Source organism: Prionailurus viverrinus, chromosome B2 (assembly GCF_022837055.1).
Source record: "Prionailurus viverrinus isolate Anna chromosome B2, UM_Priviv_1.0, whole genome shotgun sequence".
In the NCBI taxonomy this organism is placed as follows: domain Eukaryota; kingdom Metazoa; phylum Chordata; class Mammalia; order Carnivora; family Felidae; genus Prionailurus; species Prionailurus viverrinus.
In genome coordinates this window covers 133,385,082-133,407,511 of record NC_062565.1, presented here as the reverse complement: position 1 = coordinate 133,407,511, position 22,430 = coordinate 133,385,082, and the positions used below count along the sequence as shown (strand labels likewise).

Sequence of the window (22,430 nt, the reverse complement as noted above, 5' to 3'; positions counted from 1 at the left end):
GCACACTGTGTTTGTATTTGTCGTCAGGTTCCATAGCCCTTTCTTCTAGTCTCTATCCAGTGATACTGAACTCATCCAGGTAATTTTATGCATCAGATATCGAACTTTTCAGTACTAGACTTCATTTTATTCATTATAAAGTTGTTATTTTCTCTGCTGATATTCTCTCTGTTCACTCTTTATGGACATTTTTTTCTTCTCAATATTAAAACATACTTTAGCATCTGCTTTAAAAATCCATAGCTGCTAATTTGTGCATCTAGTTCATCTTGAAGTCTGTTTCTAATTTCTTCTTTGCTTTCTTCCTTCCTTCCTTTCTTTCTCTCTCTCTCTCTCTCTTTCTTCCTCCCTTTCTCTCTCTCTCTCTCTCTCTCTCTCTCTCTCTCTCTCTCTCTTTCTTTCCATTTTTGAGAGAGCAGGGGAGGGACAGAGACAGAGAGGGCAAGAGAGAATCCAAAGGCTCCATGCTGTCAGAGCGGAGGTCTTGTAGGGCTTGAATGCATGAAACATGAGATCATTACCTGAGTCAAAATCAAGAGTCGGGTGTGCAACTAACAGAGCAACCCAGATGCCCCAACTTCTTTATTATGGGTCACAATTTCCTACTTTTGACTTTGAATCTTTATTTCACATGCCCAGGAACTTCTCATTGATTGAATGCTGGACAGAGTGGATAATATGTTGAAGGGAGTCTGTATTGTGTCATCCATCTTCACAGGTGGTGAGCTTTGCTCTACACCTTGCAGTTAAACTACTGGAGAATCCTTTGGTTTGATCAGACTTCACTTTATTCTTTGTTAAAGCAGGTCTATTTCAGTTTGAACTTAGTTCTAGGATATGGCTTTTATGCTAAGAAGTGATCCTTACTCTTACAGAGGGCCTCGCTGGGATATCAAGAGAATCACCAAGGTGCTCAGCAGGGTCTAATGTCAACAACTCCCAGAACTGGGTGACTGCTGGTATCCCTGTCAGCTCTCAGCCTTAGAGCAGGTGGCTGGTGCTAGGCCTTGTGACGTACGGTCTAGCTCAGGTACAGTGTTAGCCTGGAGCTGAACTGGAGGCGAACCTGCACACAGACTTCTAGGAGTCTCCCTCTGTGCGGTTCCTTCCTCTCTAGCACACTAACTCACACACTGCAGCCATGTCAGCAGCCCAGAACTCTAACCTCTGCCTCCCTAGCTGGATGGGACTGCACTTTCGCCTGAATTCTACCCACCCTGCACTGCAACAGGAAAGTGTTCCACGGCAGAAACCTGGAGAGGTTGTGGGGCTCGCTTCATACTTCCCCTTCTTTCAAGGATGGCAGCCCTACACTGCCTATTGCTCAATGCCTAGAAAGAAGAGCTCATCATCCAGTCTGACTAGTTTTACACTTGTGGAAGGCGAAGTCCCAAACCTAAGGTCTAATGTTGAAATTTAGGCCAAATGTTTTTATCTTGGAATTTTTGTGACTTCTGGGAAATATACTTGTTTTCAGGTCTGTTTAGTCAACCTCCTTGATGGCAGGTCCACAAGCAGCAGATCCAATCCGGAGAACCTCTAGTCAGGCCACCTGGCCGACACTCTGTACCCAGGATCATTCTGTGGATGAAGCAGTCACAGACTATCCAGGATTTTTTGATGATCACATTTTTACTTCTCAGGAGTCTCAGAAGCACTTGCCAACCCAGTTACCTTGTCAGCTGATTTCACTGTGTGTATACAGAAACTTCCACGCATGCTTTGAAGTTACTGAACTTCCATCGCAGCTTTCAAACTGAAGACATAATTTGAATGAGTTCTTGGAAGACAAGTTGTCTGTTCCTCTCATGTTCAACTGTGCATTCTTCAACTCTTGCTCTTTATACCCAATATCTTCCTTGCTTTGAAATCTTTTGTTACTGGAGAGTGTAAACCAGATCTCTTTTTCTATACTTTTGTCCACAGAAGAAATGATAGGAATGACAATAAAGTTTCTTCAATCTGAAGAAGACTGGTATCAGAGCTGTGTCTTGGCAGGCTATAAACCTGAGTCTCTGCTCTCCTATGAGTGGAAACCACTCTTTTCCAGCAAAATGTTGAAATGTATGCATATTAAATAAAAAAAAAAAAAACCCGTAACAATAAAGAAACTAAAACTCAACTTCTAGGATATGGCAAAGAAGCCAAGGGAAAAGGAGGACCAAGAAGTAGAAATTCTCACCACTTATCACACATTATTTTAATAGCCAACAGACCTAATAATATCAATGTCTATCTCCCATGTTGAAATCTAAATTCCATGAGTCTGGAAATAAAATCTATCTTGCAAAATACTGTGTCTGTGTATGTGTATAGCACTTAATGTTTGGTCGATGAACATGGTGATGAATGAGTAAATAAATGAATAAACAAACTGTCACTGGAATTTTACTTCTACAGAAAGCAGCAGAATTTTCTCACAAATGAAATAAAGAGAAAAAGAGCGCAAATTAAACACGGGCCTATTTATCAAAAAGATGACGTTTGAAATTGTTTCACTAATTTAACTTTAGCTTGGACTGATTTTATGTTATGAACCAAACAGGAAGTTACTTCTAGAAGATCATTTTACATTCTTCCAATGTAAGGAAAAGACAGTTCTATGGAGAAATAAATGCATACACAGGAAATACTGACAGAGAAAAGACAAACAGACTTTGCTGAGATTTTATTATGAAGTTTGACAGAAAATACATTCGGAAACAAAATGAAAACCCAATACACACTATGCCATACTCTTCAGATTTTAGTCATCCTGAAAAAGAAAAAGAACTCATTAGAAAAACTCAGACATGTATAATAGTTTCAAAGTACCTAACTGTAAACAATTTAGTTCTTCACGAACTGAGGAAGAGTAATCTTACCTGCACACTTGACTCGTCTTTCATCTTCTCTTTCAAGATGAGCTTCTAGTCTTCTAAAAGCCACATGAGGGATTAAATATAAAGATGAACTTCTACAGAAGTAACAGCCACACACTTGAGATTGAATATTGGGGAATATAATGTAGAACTATCAGTACTAATTTGAGTTTATCATGAATTAGAATAATTTTATAACTTAAAATTCTACTGCATTAAGTTGGTGCATACCTTCGTATTCACATGGCAAACTCCAAATGGGCCTCTGAGAATTTATTTTTCAATGTAAATATAAAAGAATTCGGAAAATAGCACAAGAAAAAGAGGCCAGAAAGCATGAGAGTGAAGACACGCTATAGGTAAAACAAGAGTTCGAGACACCTGGATTCTGGTCCTGACTAGGTCATTACTATGGGACATGACTTTGGATATGCAACTTAACTTCTTTGAGGCTCAATCTCTCTTCTTGAAAAATAAGGGAGCTTGAGCAGATTTAAAATTATAGAATTTAATGAGTTAGTGATTTAGAATATAATGATTATGAATCCACTTAAGTTGGGTTAGAACACTTTAAAGAAGGAATCACTGGGACTCATGTAAAAGAGAACTAATGAAAACAATACTTGGACTAATGATCATTATTTTCATTGACCAATTGACTTCAAAAATTAGTTTTTGCTAAAAAAGAAAATCATTCAGGGGCGCCTGGGTGGCTCAGTCGGTTGAGCGTCCAACTTTGGCTCAGGTCATGATCTCGCTGTCCGTGAGTTCAAGCCCCGCATCGGGCTCTGTGCTGACCGCTCAGAGCCTGGAGCCTGTTTCGGATTCTGTGTCTCCCTCTCTCTGACCCTCCCCCATTCATGCTCTGTCTCTCTCTGTCTCAAAAATAAATAAACATTAAAAAAAAAATTAAAAAAAAATCATTCATTACCCAAAAAACTGCTAACCTAGAATCCAAGAGATTAAAAAGAGGTACAATCCTCCCTAGGTTAACAAATACAACCTGAAAAATATCTATAGTGTCTGGAACTGGTGCTCATTAAATGGAGCTTTGATTTCTATCTGTTTTGGCACAGCACTCATTAAGTCACTATACTTTTGAGTCTTTATATTTTAACCTCCAGTTATTATTTCCCCCTCACAGTTTCATGTAATCATTCCTTCTGTATGAAAATTAGTAATAATAGGGAACATGGACAGGATCCAGCTAGAAATCTATCTTTCACAATGAAAGAGAATCATAATGAAATAGAACTAATAATCTTTAGAAAAGGTTGATCATGTAGTTTCAAAATCTACCAAACAATGCTAGCATCTGGACCATATTTTATTCATAAGGTACCATGAAAAATTTGATTAACACTTTAACAAAGACATACATTTTAGGACTTTTTATACAAATGTAAGATAACAAAAAGTTTTACAGGATTTTGCATTTCCAAAGCTTTGTAAAATATAAATAATAAGCAAATAATAAATTGATAACCACTCTTATTTTCTAAATGATTTACAGAAATGGTTACCACTACAGGAAAGACTGATTTTGGAAATACTGATCATTAAGATTTTACTAACAAAAATTAATCATCAAGTATGAACAGGCAAAACAAATCACTATCTGTGTATTACATACATGTACCTTTCTCTAGGGATGCTGCAATTGTATTACATTCTGCTGTATTTTTGCTGTTGAACTCCTAAGGCTAAAGTTATGCCTTTTTAGGCTGCTGTTCTTATGCATGAATAAGGAAGTCACTGTCAGTATCATTTACCCGAGTTAGCTGTCAGCCAACAGGAAACAAAGAAGCTGGGCATTGGGTAGATGGGTTAGGAGACTCTACTGTTTGCTATAGTTACTCTCCTTGAGTCTGAGTTTTGAGAAAGGTAAACTTCCAGGCACGGTATATTACGTTTGGGTGAGAGGCGCCAAGATGACAGCCGTGATCTGGTACGAGGGCAGAAGTTAGCATGAGTCATCCCTTTTTCTAGGTTACTATGTGGATAGAACAGGGTCATAACCAGAATATCTAGTTACAAACCACATAACAGATCTGTTTTTGAATCCTTCCAGACTCCAGTAAATTGTCTTAAGAGGTAATACAGTACAGTGTTGAAAGGACAAACAGTGAAGTCAGACTACCTGGGTGTAAACCCTGGCCCCATCATTCACTAGATATGTAACCAACGGATACATTACTGACACTCTACCTCTCAGTTTCCCCTTCTGTGAAACAGGGAAATAGTAAGTAGCTCAATGCAGTTACACTGAATGGGTTAAATAAGAAATATTATTTATAAAGGGCTGGCACAGTGTCAGAAAAATTGTAATTTTTAAGTGTATATATATATATATATATATACACACACATACATATTTAAAATACTGTTATCATCTCAGCTAACTCTGCTGTTCTGTTGGGCAGTAAAAAAAAAAAAGGGGGGGGTTGATTTTCCAAGCTTGGGTTAGATTGTTTAAGAATGACATTTTGCTCCCTACTCCTCCAATGTCGGCAGCAGTTACTTTCAAAGAAAAGGTAAAGCTTCAGAAACAAAGTATCAGAGCCAAGACATTCAGTCAGTCTCCCATGCAAGGAGGGTTTTTTGTTTGTTTGTTTTGTTTTTTAACCAGTGTCAATCTTAGGGGTCTAGACTTAATTCTTAATGCCTTCCTTTATGAGGCCACTTCATAACTTCCTAAAGTTGAAGCTATAAATGTCTGTAGACTGAGGAAGAAAGAGGTGGTAATTTGATGAGGCCCAGGGAACTTCAGAGCAAGTACAGGACTGCATGATAGGGAACACAGTGAGCTCAGAATGCTCAAGGAATCCTAGCACTTTTGACACCATAAACTTTACGCAGAAAATATGTCTTGACAGAGAGGTCTTCAGGAGATTGTAGGAGTTTCTCCAACCCCCTCCCCCCCCCCCGCAATGTTTCACTGACGTTTTATTGTGCTTTCAATAGCATATTTTATGTTAACTCTTATTACAAAACTAGACACTAATGTAGGAAGATAAACTCCTTTTTTTTTTTTTAACTGTAAAAACTTTACAGTCTAAAATGGAGCATCTCCATTTGAACAAAGGAAAAATTGAGAAGAGAGCTTTTCTTGTAAATATGTTGGGATTAAAACCTATATTGGAAGATTACCAAACAAAATTACATATAAAATAGGAGGAGTAGTTTCTGAAGATGTAAAACAATTATGTATAACTGTAACTAACCTAACCTTTAAAATGGTGAATAAAGTTAATGTGTTTCCCAAAAAAATATAAAAACTGGCATGACACAAACAAAAACTTGCCAACAACATAAAAAGCAAGAACATTACCAAAGAACTATCCTTCTAGTAATGTTCTTAATCCTAAGAAATTTGTTAATTGAAAACTTTCAAATATTCAAACTCAGATATTCCATGTTATGTGTTCTATTCACCACAGAAAAAACAGAGGAGCTAGTCAACACATAGTTAACAAAGCAAATACAGGATCAAAAATCAGACAGAGAAATTATTCAGAAAAATGTAATCATATACAAAGTTCCTTTTATGTAAAATTCCTAGATAATTGATAGATCATAAAAGTTCTTTGCAAAAGTGTATGTAAGAAGGTCTCTTATAACTTTTTACATTATATGACAGTAAGTACTATTAAGACAAAATATACTATAAAAAATTTGGTTGAAAAGTATTATGCGATAGTGCTAGTACATAATTAAAGCGATTTAACTATTACCAACTAATTCACTATAAAACCACAAAGAGATAATCAATTCCCCATATATGAAGAGCCCTTTGCCCAAGAATAAACCATCTTATTTAAAAAATGACCAGACGTGCTAACAGTCAGCCAACGTTAACATGACTAAACAGGGTTCAATTTACAATATGCAGACAATATAGATGCTACTTCTGAGAATTTTGGCAATTTAATTTTACTATATATTAAACTTTATCAGTTGACCAAAGGTAAATCTATTTCAGCTGCCTAGAAATGCTCCTCATTTAAAATAATTCAAGGAACACGTGATAGGCATTTCAGAGGAAATAAATAACAAAAAACAGTATAATAAAAATTGTGGGTTTAAATCAAAGATTAAATTTATTCTTTTTGTAAAACAGTACTTCTCAAGCCTTTAAAAATCTTCAGCGAATACGCAAATTTTTATGACGAACTAAAAATCCTAGAGTTTGATTATATCCCCAAAGTTTGATTATGTATTTTGTTTTCTAATTTTAAACTTTGAAAACCTGAGACTGGGTAATTCAATTCAAAGTATACTCATAAAAACAGCCAAAGAGATTAATATAAAATACTCTCCATCACTTAGTTTTACTTGTGGGGACTGGGGGGAGAGTCTTAAGAAAATTCCCATTTAACTCCAGGGCAGTGCAGATTACACAGTCAATATTTTAGAGAACCATTGAAATTTGGGATTGTAAAAATTTGAGAAGGATGGGAAAAAGGTAGGAGAAAATACAAATAAAAACTATAAAGGAAAAATCTCAAAATCTGGTATAAAACTGTACTATTTATGACATAAATTGAACCCTGCTTTATTTTAAATAAAGCCAAAATAAAAACAGAATAATTCACATTGTAAGTCAGGAAAAACTGCAACACCAATTTAACTGATTTTCAATAATTATTGCCCCAATGAGTTTAGAAGAAAGAGCCCAAGAGATTATTGCTTAGCATAGAAATAACAAATTAATATATACAAAATGCAATGCATTAGATCATTTTCTGGTGTTGAGTAACACTGCATATAGCAAGGATTAGAAACAAAAGAGAAATTTCTATTTCCTACCTATATCACTGGCTACCATCTTGGAAAACTTTCTGCTTTTGGTCTTCACTGAAAATAATATTTTGATATAAAATGTCAAAATCTATTCAAAGTAAACTAAAATTAAACATAATTAAAAGAAAATGCTTTAAAATAAAGATACTATACCCTTTTCTATAAAATTATTCATTTTTTGTTCATCATCTGAATTGTGTGGTGATGAAGAACCTACACGAATCAAGACAATGGAAGGAACAAGCACATAGTCAGTCACAAACATGAGTTGTCACAGGGAAAAGTACAACCAAAATAATCTGGTAACCTCTAAGGTAAGTTTCCATACTATTAGCCACGAGGAGATGTCATGCATAGAATCAATAACAATTCTCATAATATTAAAGTAAGAAAAGTAATCAGTAGTTCATTATCTTTCATGGTAAATAATTCCTTAATATATGTAAATATTAACTCTATAATGATTTCTCCATAAATTACAACCATTTGGAAAAATCTTGGTATACATTATACGTTAGAGAACAGGTAAAGAACAATATAAGCAGCAATAAACAGTTTCTGAACGAAAATGCAAAACTTCTTCGATATTAGTTAACTGAATAAGGTTCGTCTAGAACTAAGAATCTCGGGCAAGAAGTATACTGACAAAATTTACTTCAGAGTTAGCTTTCCAGATACCAATGTTAAAATCATATATAAATTCTACTATTACCATAGAGATCTTTTAGAAACTGAGGATCATACTTATAATTTTAGGTATGTTCAAATACTTACTTATGTTTAATGAGGTAAGAAATAGTTAATTTTATTCCAGCTGCGACTTCTAATATAAGTTTATCTAATATTTTTACAGTTAAGATTTTATTTGCCGTTTCCTTAAAAAAAGTGTTTCTAACTTTTTATATTTGATTTCTGACATTAATGTTTCATTTATAAATGTACTAAGTAGCACTCCAGTTGACAACTTCTATTATTAAATGATCTATTTTTCATAATAGCACATTTCAAATGATATCTCATCCATAAATTTCCAGTCTCCTCGATATAAATCACTTCCCCCCTTTTGAATTTCAACAACCCTTTGTATACTTCACCTATGATGTGTACTTCACTTAATACCTCATATTTTAAGTTCACACACATGTCTTTTTCCCACTGCACTGCACTTCTAAAACACCGGGCCGTTTTTCTTTACTTTTTTTTCTTTTTTATCCCAGTGAAAATACTGAACCTTAATAAATAAGGTCAAACTGATGCTTTCTTTGGCCAAGTGGAAAATATCTTTGAAGTCTCTCCAAGGACCAAGTAAAACCTGTCAACATTGGCAGTATCCAATTACTTCTATAATAGTCTTAAAAGATTATTCTTAAAAACCATGTTATTTTTGTTAAATAGCACTTACGGATCCTTATAAATCCTATATCAAAAAATATCACATAAGTAACACTGAACTCGATGGAACATTTTCAGGAGTAGAGATGGATATACTTGTTTTTCAAAGAAGATAATGGTTATAAGAGGTTAGCCACAGGAATGTAAAAAAAAAATTATTAATACTTATTTTATGTGATATATTTCATTTTAGAGCAATAGCTAGGTAACATATCAAACATGAATATCAAATCATAAAAATGTTTTTTAGTTATTTCCAACGTAATAGGCAACAGAAGCCATAAATGTAAAGCAAACGGATTTATTTTTCCCCTAACTGAAAATGCCTATCATTGGTTGTCAGAATTTTTGTCAAAGTTCCAAAAATGTTTTCAGCATAACTCACTTGAATAACTGTGAGTTATCAATATTTGTGATATTGTGAATATCTGTGAATATCAGTAACTGTGATAAAATAAACACCGAACTTATCTACATCTTTTTTTTTTTTTTTTTTTAGGGTACATGGAAACTCCTGAAGGCACTGTTTATATCATGGTTAATGTGGCCCTGAGCCTTCTTCAACCTGAAATAACCTAACAGGTGTTTTTATCATTTTCACATATGTGTAGACACACCACACCACACCACACACACACACACACACACACACACACACACACACACACACACACACACACACTCTTTTGATGCAGTACTAAAACAAAATTCCATTATTAAAGTGCTCAGTAAAGAAATCTGAGTTCTTTGAAATAGAGATCAAATGGAAATGGAAAAAGTGATTTCTTATGTTAATTCAAGATGACAGAATTAATATTCTACTTCAGAGAGACTCCTGGTTTATTTAAAAATAAGTGGAAAAGGCAAACTATATTCATAACTTGGATATTCTCAGTATGCTTTTTGAATAGAGCTTTGATATTGACCAGCCAAATTGTTGGGATCACCAATTTTGATCATGGATTGAAATGTTTTTCAAAAAAGTTTTTCTTCATCTATATTATTATTTTGAGTAAACACACTGATTTTGATAAAGGACATATGGCTACTTTTCACTTCTATAATAGTGGTTCTCCTAGTATTTATGAGAGACTCACTAACTTCCAACCCACTTTCATTCATTTCTTTTTCTCTCATAGATACACTGTTTTCTATTAACTATATTGGTTTTAATAGTCTATATTATATCACTTAACTATAGATAGATAGATAGATAGATAGATAGATAGATAGATAGATACACAGATAGATATCCTATCACAATGCAGGAAGTATTTGAGGCTAGTAATTTAATTACTACTTTCCATGGTTTTAATAACATGATTGCCTTGTGGTTCCTCTGATTCACCTCAAACTTACCCCAACCATTTTTTCTTTTTTGACCATTCTAAACTAAAAGAATTTTCATGTACTGGGGAGAAGAAGGATACTAAATTACTCCTTTATTGGGGTTCTAAAAGCAATGAAGGCAAAAAAGTTACAAATGTGCAAAGAATAAGACAACTGGCCCAACATGGGTAGCAAAAATTACTATTAGCTATTCTAAAATGGACAAGTAGTGAAAAACACAGCTGTAAGAAAAAGTGTCAAAGGGTTAGTTTTCCAGAATTTTATTCTAGTTTCTACTGTATGTTTTAGTATGTATGCATGAGGGAGATCTATTTCCTGCTCTATGAAACACGTTTCAGGCACAACTACTATCTACTAAAATTTGATATTTTTTTTTGTGAAAGCAGTCTTTCCTCATATGCAGGAACGGATATAATTCTTCAGAAATTCTTTTATCTTTCAGAGCATAGTCAAAGACTAAACTAAGTAAATTAAGTTTTATGTCTAAGATAAGAATTTGTGATTTACCAATGATTTTTTCAGTCACAATGTTTACTTTGCAGTTCAAACTCACTCAAAACAATACCCAGTATCATATCATCTGTATGTTAAAATTATACTGTCCTTTCACATGGACAAAAAAACATAATATATTTGAAAATGTTTGAGTTCCTCAGGTACAAAAGGAGCTATTTGGAGAGTTTTTACTTTTATGTACTTTTTATATTTATATACTTATGAGATTTTAATATACTTAAATACTTACTTATAAATACCTCTTTGTGGTTATTCCGAACTGATATAAATATATATATATATATACACACACACACACACACACACACATATATATATGTGTTTCAAAAATAAATACCACATTAAAAAAAAATTAAAAATAAAAATATATATATGTGTGTGTGTGTGTGTGTATATATATATATATATATATATACACACATATACACATACATACCTGTACACCTGTTGAAAATTTGGTTAGGATAATGAGGAATATTAGTTTACTTGGGTTCTATATTACATGTCCAAATCATCCAATTTGGCTTACAGCCTTAACACATTGACAATGGCATTCACATGGTCTTTGGAGAGAGAGGTGAGAAGACCAGAACAGTATTGTAGGTAGATGGACACAGAACAGCAATAATGAAAAGATATTATAATTCTAAATTCCAAATTCAGAAATCACTCTAGGTCTGTCAGATCAGAAATAGAATTACTTGCTCCATATCATTCAAAGTTTACTTACTGTACCAATGTCCAGACTTAACAGTAGGTGCTAACTATGTAATTCTGATGGCTCCATGTTTACATAATGAGTGAATTTAATTATGAAATTTAAAGCTTAAGAAAACCAGAAGGTGGATATATCTTAAGAAAAGCTATAACTTATGTAGTATTAGGAAAAGGAATTTCAAAAAGAAAATTATCACAAAACTTTTACAGTTCTAGGTCTAATAAAAAGCTGAATTGAAACATGAGGGAGTGAAGTAAAATGCACTTCTCAATATTTCCCATGCTTAAAATGATTTCTGATGTAGGAGAACCAGCTATGGAAGGATCCAAATCTATCTAAGAACTGTGTTACTTTATGCTAAGAACAATCTTTCCAGTACAAAGCTGACAAATATTCCCAGCCATAATGATTTAATATGGTAGTTAAAATTGTGAAGTTGATCTTAGTAAAGACTGGCAAAGTTTCTACCCACTGAAAATAATAATTCAGGATCCTCTTAATCTTAAGGAGCCTGAAAACGTACCAAAAATTATGTTGCACTGAAATATTTATATATACATAGATCACATAAAAACCTATATAATATGGACAAAAAGCTATAATATAGCTATAAAATTATATCAAATATCACTTTGACCAAAACCAAAAACACATATGGCCTACAATTATTTTGTTTACAGTCACCACTGGATTATAAATGTTAAAAATCTTTGGTAATATTTAAGTGGACATTTTTCAAGAATTAGGGCACTATTCTACCAGATGATACCAGGCATGCCTAGAGCAGAGACAAGGTTGCAGATTAACTAACCCATCTGCTCCAATGGTGAGGAGTAAAATATATTTTCTCTAAAAAAGTGTAAATATTAGAAAGCCAGTGAACAGCTATAGGACTCTTAGCAGGTAAGAGCTGTGGATTTTTGTCTAGTGCATTTCTTTTCACTTAATGAGAATGCAAAAAAAAGTTATGATTTTTAGAATAAATATGTAACACAAAAGTTTCTTATAGGTGTTATTTTAAATACTTATCTGTAAAAAGGAATTTTGATACACTACGATAGTTTCTGTAGATTATAATTCTTAATAAAATGAAAAAACAAATTACCAGAAGTTGGAGATTTGCAGCGATCCTCTGGGACTGCAGTCCCTTCGCTAATATCACATAGACCTGCTAAAAAAACAAAACCAAAACCCAAATCACAATACAAATTTATGTAAGAGCAGTTTCATCCCTATTTACAGCACACATTTAACGATTGACCATTTTTAAAAAAGCAGATGACTGGAGCGCACTGGCCTTGATACCATTGTGCTTGTTAATCTTGAGACAGGAAATAGGAACATTTGATATTAAATCACCTCAAAATAATACAGTAGTCATCAGTTAAGAAAAAAGAAAACTTCCAAGATACAATTTGCTATTCTTCAAGGACATTAGACATAAAGTAGAACTTTGTTGAAAAACAGTAATTTGAGGGGCACCTGGTGGCTCAGTCGGTTAAGTGTCCGACTTCGGCTCAGGTCATAATCTCACAGTTTGTGAGCTCGAGCCCCGCATCAGGCTCTGGGCTGACAGCTTAGAGCCTGGAGCCTGCTTCTCATTCTGTGTCTCCCTCTCTCTCTGCTCCTCCCCCGCTCATGCTCTGTCTCTCTCTCTCCTTCAAAAATAAATACCACATTAAAAAAAAATTAAAACAAAAAAACTAATTTGAGAGTATATGATGGACTTACTGGACTTCTCTTGAGGGAAAATAAGTACTTGGTAATAAATTTGGTAATTTTTTACATCATAGGAACTCTCAACTCAAACTTCAAAGTGGTTTCCACTCAGTATGTCTCAAACACATGCCTTGAATATTTATGAATAATTAAGAAAACATTTTGTACCTCCACATTTACAATATTTAAAATATTGTACATTACTCCTCTTACAGGGCTATACCTCTTAATAATTAAACCATACATTTTTGAAAGGAGCTCTAAAGAAATACTTTCTTTTCATAGATGTATATGAATTACATAGAACTTATCTTAGGGGATGGCCTAAATTCTTAGGAGAAACTGTAACAAGGTATTTTATGCTGTGGACAAGAATTAAAAGACATGGTAACATGCGGAGTAAACAATCAGTATGGACAGTAAGTTGTTTAGTGATTGGAATGAAAAGAATTTCTGAAAATTCTTTGAAAATTACAAACAAACAATGTCAAGAGTTTGGGATGGCTGGGCAACACACAAGGGGCTACATATCTAGACCTCAGAAATCAGGTATCATGTCAACATATGTACATGTGTGGCCAGTATCTACTTTGCCAATCTTTTGGTAAAAGACATAATGTCACAATCCAGTCACTAAGAAACCTTTTTTTTTTTTTTTTTCAACGTTTATTTATTTTTGGGACAGAGAGAGACAGAGCATGAACGGGGTAAGGGCAGAGAGAGAGGGAGACACAGAATCGGAAACAGGCTCCAGGCTCCGAGCCATCAGCCCAGAGCCCGATGCGGGGCTCAAACTCACGGACCGCGAGATCGTGACCTGGCTGAAGTCGGACGCTTAACCGACTGTGCCGCCCAGGCGCCCCAAGAAACCTTTTACAATAAAGGTTCATTTGCAGAGAACACGGAGTACTGAATTGGGTTTATAAAAATGTTTTCTATTTTGAATTATATATTTTTCTTCATTAAGTAGGAACTTTTTGAATGATAACCAGTTTTTTTTTCTTTTTACACTTATTACACTAATTGTTCTGGAAAAACAAAACAAAACAAAAACCCAAAAATAGTTTTTATACTTCAAAGATGATGGATGTAATAGGTATGAATTTAATCTTTGACAAAATATTTGTTTATATAAATGAACTCCTTTAAAAGTGTTTTTAATATTTACGGGGACACGAAATCTGAAGCAGGCTTGAGGCTCTGAGCTGTCAGCACAGAGCCCTATGTGGGGTTTGAAGTCACGAACCACGAGATCATGACCTGAGCCGAAGTTGGATGCTTAAACGAGTGAGCCACCTAGGCAGCACTTTTCAAAAATTTTTAAATGTTTTATTTATTTTTGAGAGAGAGAGAGAGAGAGAGAGAGAGAGAGAGAGAAAGAGAGTATAAGTGGGGGAGGGGTGGAGAAAGAAGGAAACACAGAATCTGAAGCAGGCCCCAGGTTCTGAGCTGTGAGCACAGAGCTGGAATGAACTCTTTTTGATAAACACTAAAACAGCAGGTCTTTAAATAGTAGTGATATACAGAAACAATCTAAGTGTCCATCTATGGATGAATGGATAAAGAAAATGTAGGCTTTATAAAAATGTGGGGGATACACACACACACATATACATTCACACACACAATAGATATATTCAGTCATAAAATAAAATTTTGCCATTTGTGACATGGATGGATGTCAAGGATATCATGTTAAATAAGACAGAAAAACAAAACTACTGTATGATATCACTTGTATGATATAGTGGAATCTAATCCTGCAGCCCCCCAAAATCCCCCAAAACAATAATAAAAAACAAGCCTATATATACAGAGAAGAGACTGGTGATTGCCAGAAGCAGGGTATGGACGGTGGGAGAAATCGGTAAAGGCGGTCAAAGGTACAAACTTGCAGTTACAGAATAAATAAGAGATACAACATACAGCATAACTACAGTTAGTGATACTATACTGGATATCTGAATGCTGCTTAAGAGTAGATCTTAGGGGCGCCTGGGTGGCTTAGTCGGTTAAGCGTCCGATTTTAGCTCAGGTCATGATCTCACAGTTCGTGGGTTCGAGCCCTGAGTCGGGCTCTTTGCTGACAGCTGAGCCTGGAACCTGCTTCAGATTCTGTGTCTCCCTCTCTCTCTGTTCCTCCCCCACTCATGCTCTGTCTCTCTCTCTCAAAAATAAACATTAAACAAAATTAAAAAAAAAAAAAGAGTAGATCTTAAAAGTCCTCATTACAAGGGAAAAAATATTTTGTAACTATGCAAGGTGATGAATGTTAACTAGACTTACTGTGATCATTCTGCAATGCATACAAATATCAAACTGGTATGTTGCAAGCCTGAAACTAAAATAATGGTATGTGCCAATTTTACCTCAATAATAAATAGTGGTGATAGTAAACTCTAATATACTCTAGCACTACAGTGAGCCTAATACTGAATAAAAATAATCAATTTTGAAATTTTAAGCCGCCCATTCCATCTGGCTTAGGGTAAAAGTCAAAGTCCAACCCTACATTAATTGATATATGTGATCCTATGGCATATACTATGTGACTATGGTATATCATTTAGGTTTATGATTTCTACCTACCAATATCTTTATGGGTATTTACTCTGCTATCAGATGTAGTAGTTATCCTTTAAGGACAACAAGCATAATCATGTTATTCAGCATTCTATATCTACTGAGGCACACCACAGAAATTAGTAGTAGGCTATAAATTGACCCACTAAATAGATACCACGGTTTAGTCCATGGATTGGCAAATGTGAAGGCCTAGATTGGTCTTAGGGCCAGCTAAGCAAGGATGATGTTCTAATTAGCAAAAATAGCAGTGGAAGAGATTTGGCCCATGGACCATAGTTTGCTGACTCTGGTTTAATCAATCTTGCAATTGTCAAACTGAACTAGGTTGCTTCCATCTGCTCGGTTCATAAAAAAAATACATGGAATTCTTTATCAAATATCTGATTAACTTCAGGAAACATTAGGTCAACAGGTTGCCATAAACCATTAATGTAGTTACGAGACTAAAAAAGTAACACTGATTTTTCGTACTGTTAGTGAATTCTGTTGATTATAATTGACAGTTCTATTTTCAATATGCACACAAATCATTTGAGAATTCTGACTGATTTGTACATCAAATTTAATGACTTATAAAATATCTGACCTTTGAAAACTTGGAAACTGTTTACAAATTTTCTTCACAAATTCTCTTGAGATCTTTTTATTACCTTATTACTGTTTATTACCAAGGTCTGTTTTGCATACATAATGTAGCTTAGATTTTGATTTCTCTTCATTATTTTTCACTTTCCAGAAACATAAATAATTTCTCATTAAGAGAGTGTTGAGAAACAAAGTTATTTAGCTCTACATTCTGCTTTTCAACTATCATTTCAACTGATCCCTAGAGTCCTAATCCTTCCTTAATTATATTTTCATTGAAACCAAACATTTTGCTATTTCTCATTTTTTGAAAACCTGCCTATATTCAACACAGTAGTTACTGATTTATGCAACACTTATTATGCATCCTTGATTATATCCCTCATTTCTTATATAGTGTTTTGTTTCTTACAACACACACATGCACAAAAATATCAACTAGTATTACTAGGCTCCATAGCTATTTCTCTTTTTCTATCCTACTGAGAATATTGAAGACTTGAAATTAACTACAACTTTGTAGCCCAAATCTTCATTTTCAGAGACACTTCTCCAAAACTTTTGAAAATCTGTTTCCTGAAGTCAGGAATAGCTTCGTACCTCTAATTCCCTTCTTTATAATTATCAACTTCCAAGACTAAGTAACTTATTTCTCATGGGTCTATCATGTTCACATCACTATGCAGATCTTATTAGGGTTTAAAATTATATTCAGAACAGAAATTTCCCTTTTGTATCCTTCACGGAGTCAAAAAGTGGTCAGCAAAACATGACACATACTAGCCTGTTTCACTTTTGTTATAATTAAGACTTTCAGCAGATACACACAGGTGGTTGAAATACTTTATCACTGCTTGCCCCTGTAACAGCCTCATAATTTTTATTATGAAAACACTGTGCATATTTTAGTTATGGGTTCAACTATATTTTAATACAGCTGTAAAACCCTTAGTAATGCCTATAAAATAATTTCATCAGTGACACCTTACTTGTTATGAAAACGTATTAGAATCTACTAGTATTAAAACATTTTTCCAAACTAATCTTTAAAAAAAATAGAAGAACCTGGTGGTATTTGGGCTATACTTCCAGAATATATTATAAAACACACCTTTTTTGCAAGAATATAATTTTATCAATGCAATTAAAGAATTTTAGTGTCAATTATCTCACATTTAATTTTATTTGAAATATAAATAATTACAGTATTTTAGAATTAAGGCATAAATATCCTTAAAATGTTAAATCACATTTTAAAATAACTTTCTTTTAATTTTATTTAATACATAATCCTAAATGTTATTACTGCTGAGCATAAGTATCTTAAGATGACTAAAGAAAAATTCAAATTGTTCTCCTGTGCCTAAACATCAAATAATATAAATAATATTACAAGATTTACTCTAGAATAAAATAAGATGCAATAGAATTTAAGAAAGAAATATTTTTGAAATCAGACGGTAAAACTGGTTTCTATCCTTGGATTAGTTTAGGTATTTAATTTCTGGAAATTTTATGAAACTATGATGAGGTATCAGGAATAAGATAAATGAATTTTAGGAGCAAGTTTTTACTTGCTCTGTGGTAAAACTGCCAAAAGTACTTGTCTTCTCTACCATGACAATGTTTTAACTTTCTAACATATAAATATACATTAGTCTAAACTAAATATTAGTTTCTTTTGCTTTATTAAAAAAACTGGATTCAGATGCAAACATTTCAATGGCTATTTTCACATACATATTATAGATGAACTCAAGTAACGAGGACAAACATTTAGATATGTAATTTAGAAATATAATGCTGTTAAAAGCTCTTTTAAAAATAAATGAGAAAAAATGATTTTACATACAACAAACATGCTGTGACTTAACTGATACGGAATAACTTACTTAAGGAAGAACGGAGTTTTTTCACAGATTCAGAATATAAGCTAGAAAGGCCGCACATGCAAGAAGTCACAATCAGCCCACCTTAGTGAAGCAATGAAAAGCGAAGAAGAAAAAAAAAAGGAGACAAAGATACTAGAATGGTATGGTTGGGAAAATTTCTGCTGAAGATAACGCGAGACAAAATGATCACACACAAAAACAAAAATGGAAAAGAAAGTTCAACCATCAAGCTAAAGTGACAGTAAGGTCTATATCCCACCACCTTTTTCTTCTTCTGTCACGAACTGTGAGAAAGGTAGCACTAGCTAATTATGTCATGAGAGCAAATGAGAAATGAATCTCAGGGAGAATTTTAATTCGGAGAGGCTGAGTTATAAGTATATACGTGAGCTTCTCCGTGTTCCACTGCACACTGGCATTCTGCAAACGGGCTAAGTCAGCCAGAGATACGGCTCCCCTTAATCCCTGGCCCAGTGGAACAGGTCCTGAGGAGACTGGAACCTGTAGGCCAGTAATTGCTGCAGGCCTCACTAATATACCCCAAGGGCCAGAGATCCAATACTATGGGGGTAAAAAAAAGTGGGGGGGTGAGGAGTACTGGTATAGATAACCAACCAGACATATGAAAACATTTAAAATTAGACTACTTATGCAGAAAACACAAAAGAGTCCTACAAAGAGAATTCTTAATGGGTTTGGGTTTACATTGGATCAAGGCTATCTAAAACACTGTATTTTCATAGAATTCAAATTCACTTTTGCATTTACATTTTTTTCACATAGGAAATGCTCCCTCTAAATTAAATAGTTGGAACAATGAATTTTTGGTCTCACAATACCAAGTAATAAAAGGGGAAAAACTTTGAAATTAACTTTTGTTTCACAATAATGAGACAAATTTTCATCTCATAATTTAGCTGAAGAAGCTTGCCACTGTGGTTCTTTCCCAACATTAATTAAAATCCTAAAACAAAAGCAAAATCTAATAATAATACAAAACAAAGAAGGCTCTAAACTTTTACTAGTTTTTGACAGTTTATATATATAGACTAAGTCAGACAAGCTATTTATCTCACTGAAGTACTTATATTCACAGAAGTAGCTTTAGTATTTATAGAAATCCTAAAACTCAGGACTTTTTCTTTATACCTCCTGAAGGTTGTCGAGATTTACGAGGAGACCGGGGTTCTCTCCGATAAGGATCATTGGAGCCATATAATTCAATAGTGCCCAGGTTGAGGAGTACTGCTTTCTGGAGGTAGTCTACCATAGCAATGCCATTACAATTGCCAAAAACTACCCTGGGAATAGGAAAAGAGCAAATACTTTAGCATAAACAAGTATAAGGATACGTACTTGTAGTCTTGAAGGCTGAAAAAGAAGAAGGATGGGTTTTTCACAAAATTCCTCTCTGAAACTGCAGACTATCAGAGGCATGGAAACACAGGTTACACATTACGTATGCCTTCTCATGGAACTGTACAGATCTTCTGCAGACATTAATGATTACAAATCAATATCATTAAAAAAGAAGTTGGCATAGGAAGTGAAGCATGATCATAGTCATAAATCCCTATCCTAGGAAATGTGACATGTATTTTTTTTTTTTTTTTTTGACTTAAGGGTATTTTGAGCAGCTCAAAAGTTGTGGTAATCCCTACAGTCAAGAATAAAACTAGAAAGCATTAAATCTTGGAGGTCTCCCTTTGGAGTATTCCAAATACCTTCCCAATAATAAGTCAGGAGCTACAAACCAAACAATTATGAATAAAGAAATTTTACTCTTTTAAGATGTCTTAAACCAGGAGTTGAAAACTGAAATGTATAGAGGGAGGGGCTTTGTAAGTAATACGAACGGGCCAGACAAGGGCTGGAGTGAACTGGAGAGTGTATGACCCCTCTAAAGAGAAAAAGCTTCAACTCCATTTCTGCTGACGACTGTTAAGGAGGAATGGAGACATGGGCCAGATGATCAGGTTTTTGAGTTGAAGTTTTAAATATGGATTGCATAGTAAATTATCTTGGCAAGTAGTTCAAATGTCAAAAATATACAAAAAAGGGCTAAATGCAATGTTAACTGTGAGCCCAATGAGCCTGTGATCAACTGATGTGCAACTTCCTTTAAAACTTCCTACTAGTTATTTTTCTTATTCCCTCCTTCCTTTATGGTTGTGGGCAGTGAAATATTAACAAGGAGAGGTTTGTGTTCTTATATTGTGGGGCAGCAAACCAAAGACATGAGAGAAAACCAGCTCAGACTATAGCCAATTTTAGCTAGGTATACATCCTCAAGAGACAGATTGAGTGATGACAGAGGAGGAAGAAGAAAGATCAATGAGTCCCAAGGACTACATCAAGGAGACCCACATACCAGGAAATGGCCCTGGGACTGCACAGTGAGTGTGTGGCTTCTCTGATACCACAGTGCTGATTTTTAAAAAAACAAAAATACTCTATGAGTCTACCAAATTATAGTAAAAAGTAAGTCTAATTAATACTAAATACATGAAGGCATGAATCGATAATACACCTGCAGTATAAATACTTCAATAAACTATTACTATGCTTTTACAATTTATACAAGTGAACTTTGAAAGTTAGCTTAGCACAAAGTCTTCTGAGTTCATGCTGTTAGACCTCCATTATACTGAGTATTAATAAGGAAATCATTTCTGAGAGTAGAGCCAGGAGATGGTATATTGACTTCAAACCTTTATCCCAATTCATTAGGAAGCAGTATAAGCATACTCAGAGTAAATTATCTGAAACAGAATTATATTCCAAACAAATGCTGAATTTGATCTGAAATTAAAGTTATACAACTTTTTCACTGATGCTATAATGAAGATCATCTTTTCTATTTTTAAAAATAAAAGAATGTATGAAAAACACATAAATTATACTCACAATCCATAGGAAGAATTGACTGCCAGGCTGGTTATTTGTTGTGGTGGTTCTCCACTCACCCACACCAACTGAATAACTAGTTCTGTCTGATAACCTGGAGACTGTTTAAGTGGTGAATTTTTAACTCTGTAATAAAGGATAATATATTACCTTTTAACCCATCTTCAAGTATCTTATTAGCTCATGTAGCTATAAAGTCATGCATAAATAACTATACAAAACATAACTTTATATATGAAATTGTACTAAACACATGAAAAAAAAAAAACAAACGAATCCTGTTCTCTAGAGGCATTTAATGTGGTTAGAAACAAAACCTGTATGTGAAAACAAAAATAAGAAATCATATGTAAGTTCCCATTATAAATTCAGGGCTTAGAAGTGGGGAGGGAGAAAACGAGAATGAGTAGGAAGGGGAAGGAGAAATGGGGAGAAGAATGAGGAGAACGAGAAGCCCAAGAATTAACAAGAGGGGGAAAAATCCAATTAGAAAAAAAAAAATCGAAGTTAGAAAAGTACCTAAAAAAATGGGGCGGGGGGGGGGGGTGGGGAGTAAAAGTAGACTTAAATATATAGGGCACCTGGGTGGCACAGTTGGTTAAGCATCTGACTCTTGATTTCAGCTCAGGTTATGATTTCACAGTTTGTGGGATTAAGCCCTAAATCAAGCTCTGCACTGACAGCAGGGAACCTGCTTGGGATTCTCTCTCTCCCTCTCTCTCTCTGCCCCTCCCTTGCGTGCTTTCTCTCTCTCAAAATAAATAAACACTTAAAAAAACATAAAATCAAGCTGTAAATATATGGCTTAATTAAAAGTGGCCAAAACAAAATGAGTTAAATGAGTAAAAAAAAAAAAAAAAATTGTGAGAAATTTATTTTTGTGTGTATGACACTTTAACGATTAAAAAAAAAATGTACTCTTTGAGTTTTGATTGCAGACTCTTTCCCCAATAGTTACTGAATAGGTGTTCAAAATATATTGCTTTTGCAAACATATGCAAACAAGGAGGAAACCCTTAGTCAAAGATTGACAAGTGTGGAAGTTTGTCCACAGTGGAAGTGTGTGTAGTAACAGTGAGAAATCAGTACAGCAGGATAGGC

The 22,430-nt window shown here is 34.3% G+C and overlaps 1 protein-coding gene across 3 annotated transcripts in view; it reads right to left on the bottom strand.

The window, feature by feature from the left end:
• STXBP5 (syntaxin binding protein 5) overlaps window positions 1–22,430 on the bottom strand; it is a 174,423-nt gene that overhangs the window by 45,918 nt on the left and 106,075 nt on the right. The window contains exons 17-21 of one of the 3 annotated variants that reach the window (XM_047858198.1): window positions 21,330–21,455; window positions 19,572–19,723; window positions 12,746–12,811; window positions 7,818–7,877; window positions 7,671–7,718 (exon numbers count right to left, since the gene is read on the bottom strand). In XM_047858198.1, the coding sequence (XP_047714154.1) occupies window positions 7,671–7,718; window positions 7,818–7,877; window positions 12,746–12,811; window positions 19,572–19,723; window positions 21,330–21,455 (452 nt within the window). The remainder of the gene's footprint in view (window positions 1–7,670; window positions 7,719–7,817; window positions 7,878–12,745; window positions 12,812–19,571; window positions 19,724–21,329; window positions 21,456–22,430) is intronic. The other 2 variants (XM_047858199.1, XM_047858200.1) reach the window with 2 other exon arrangements.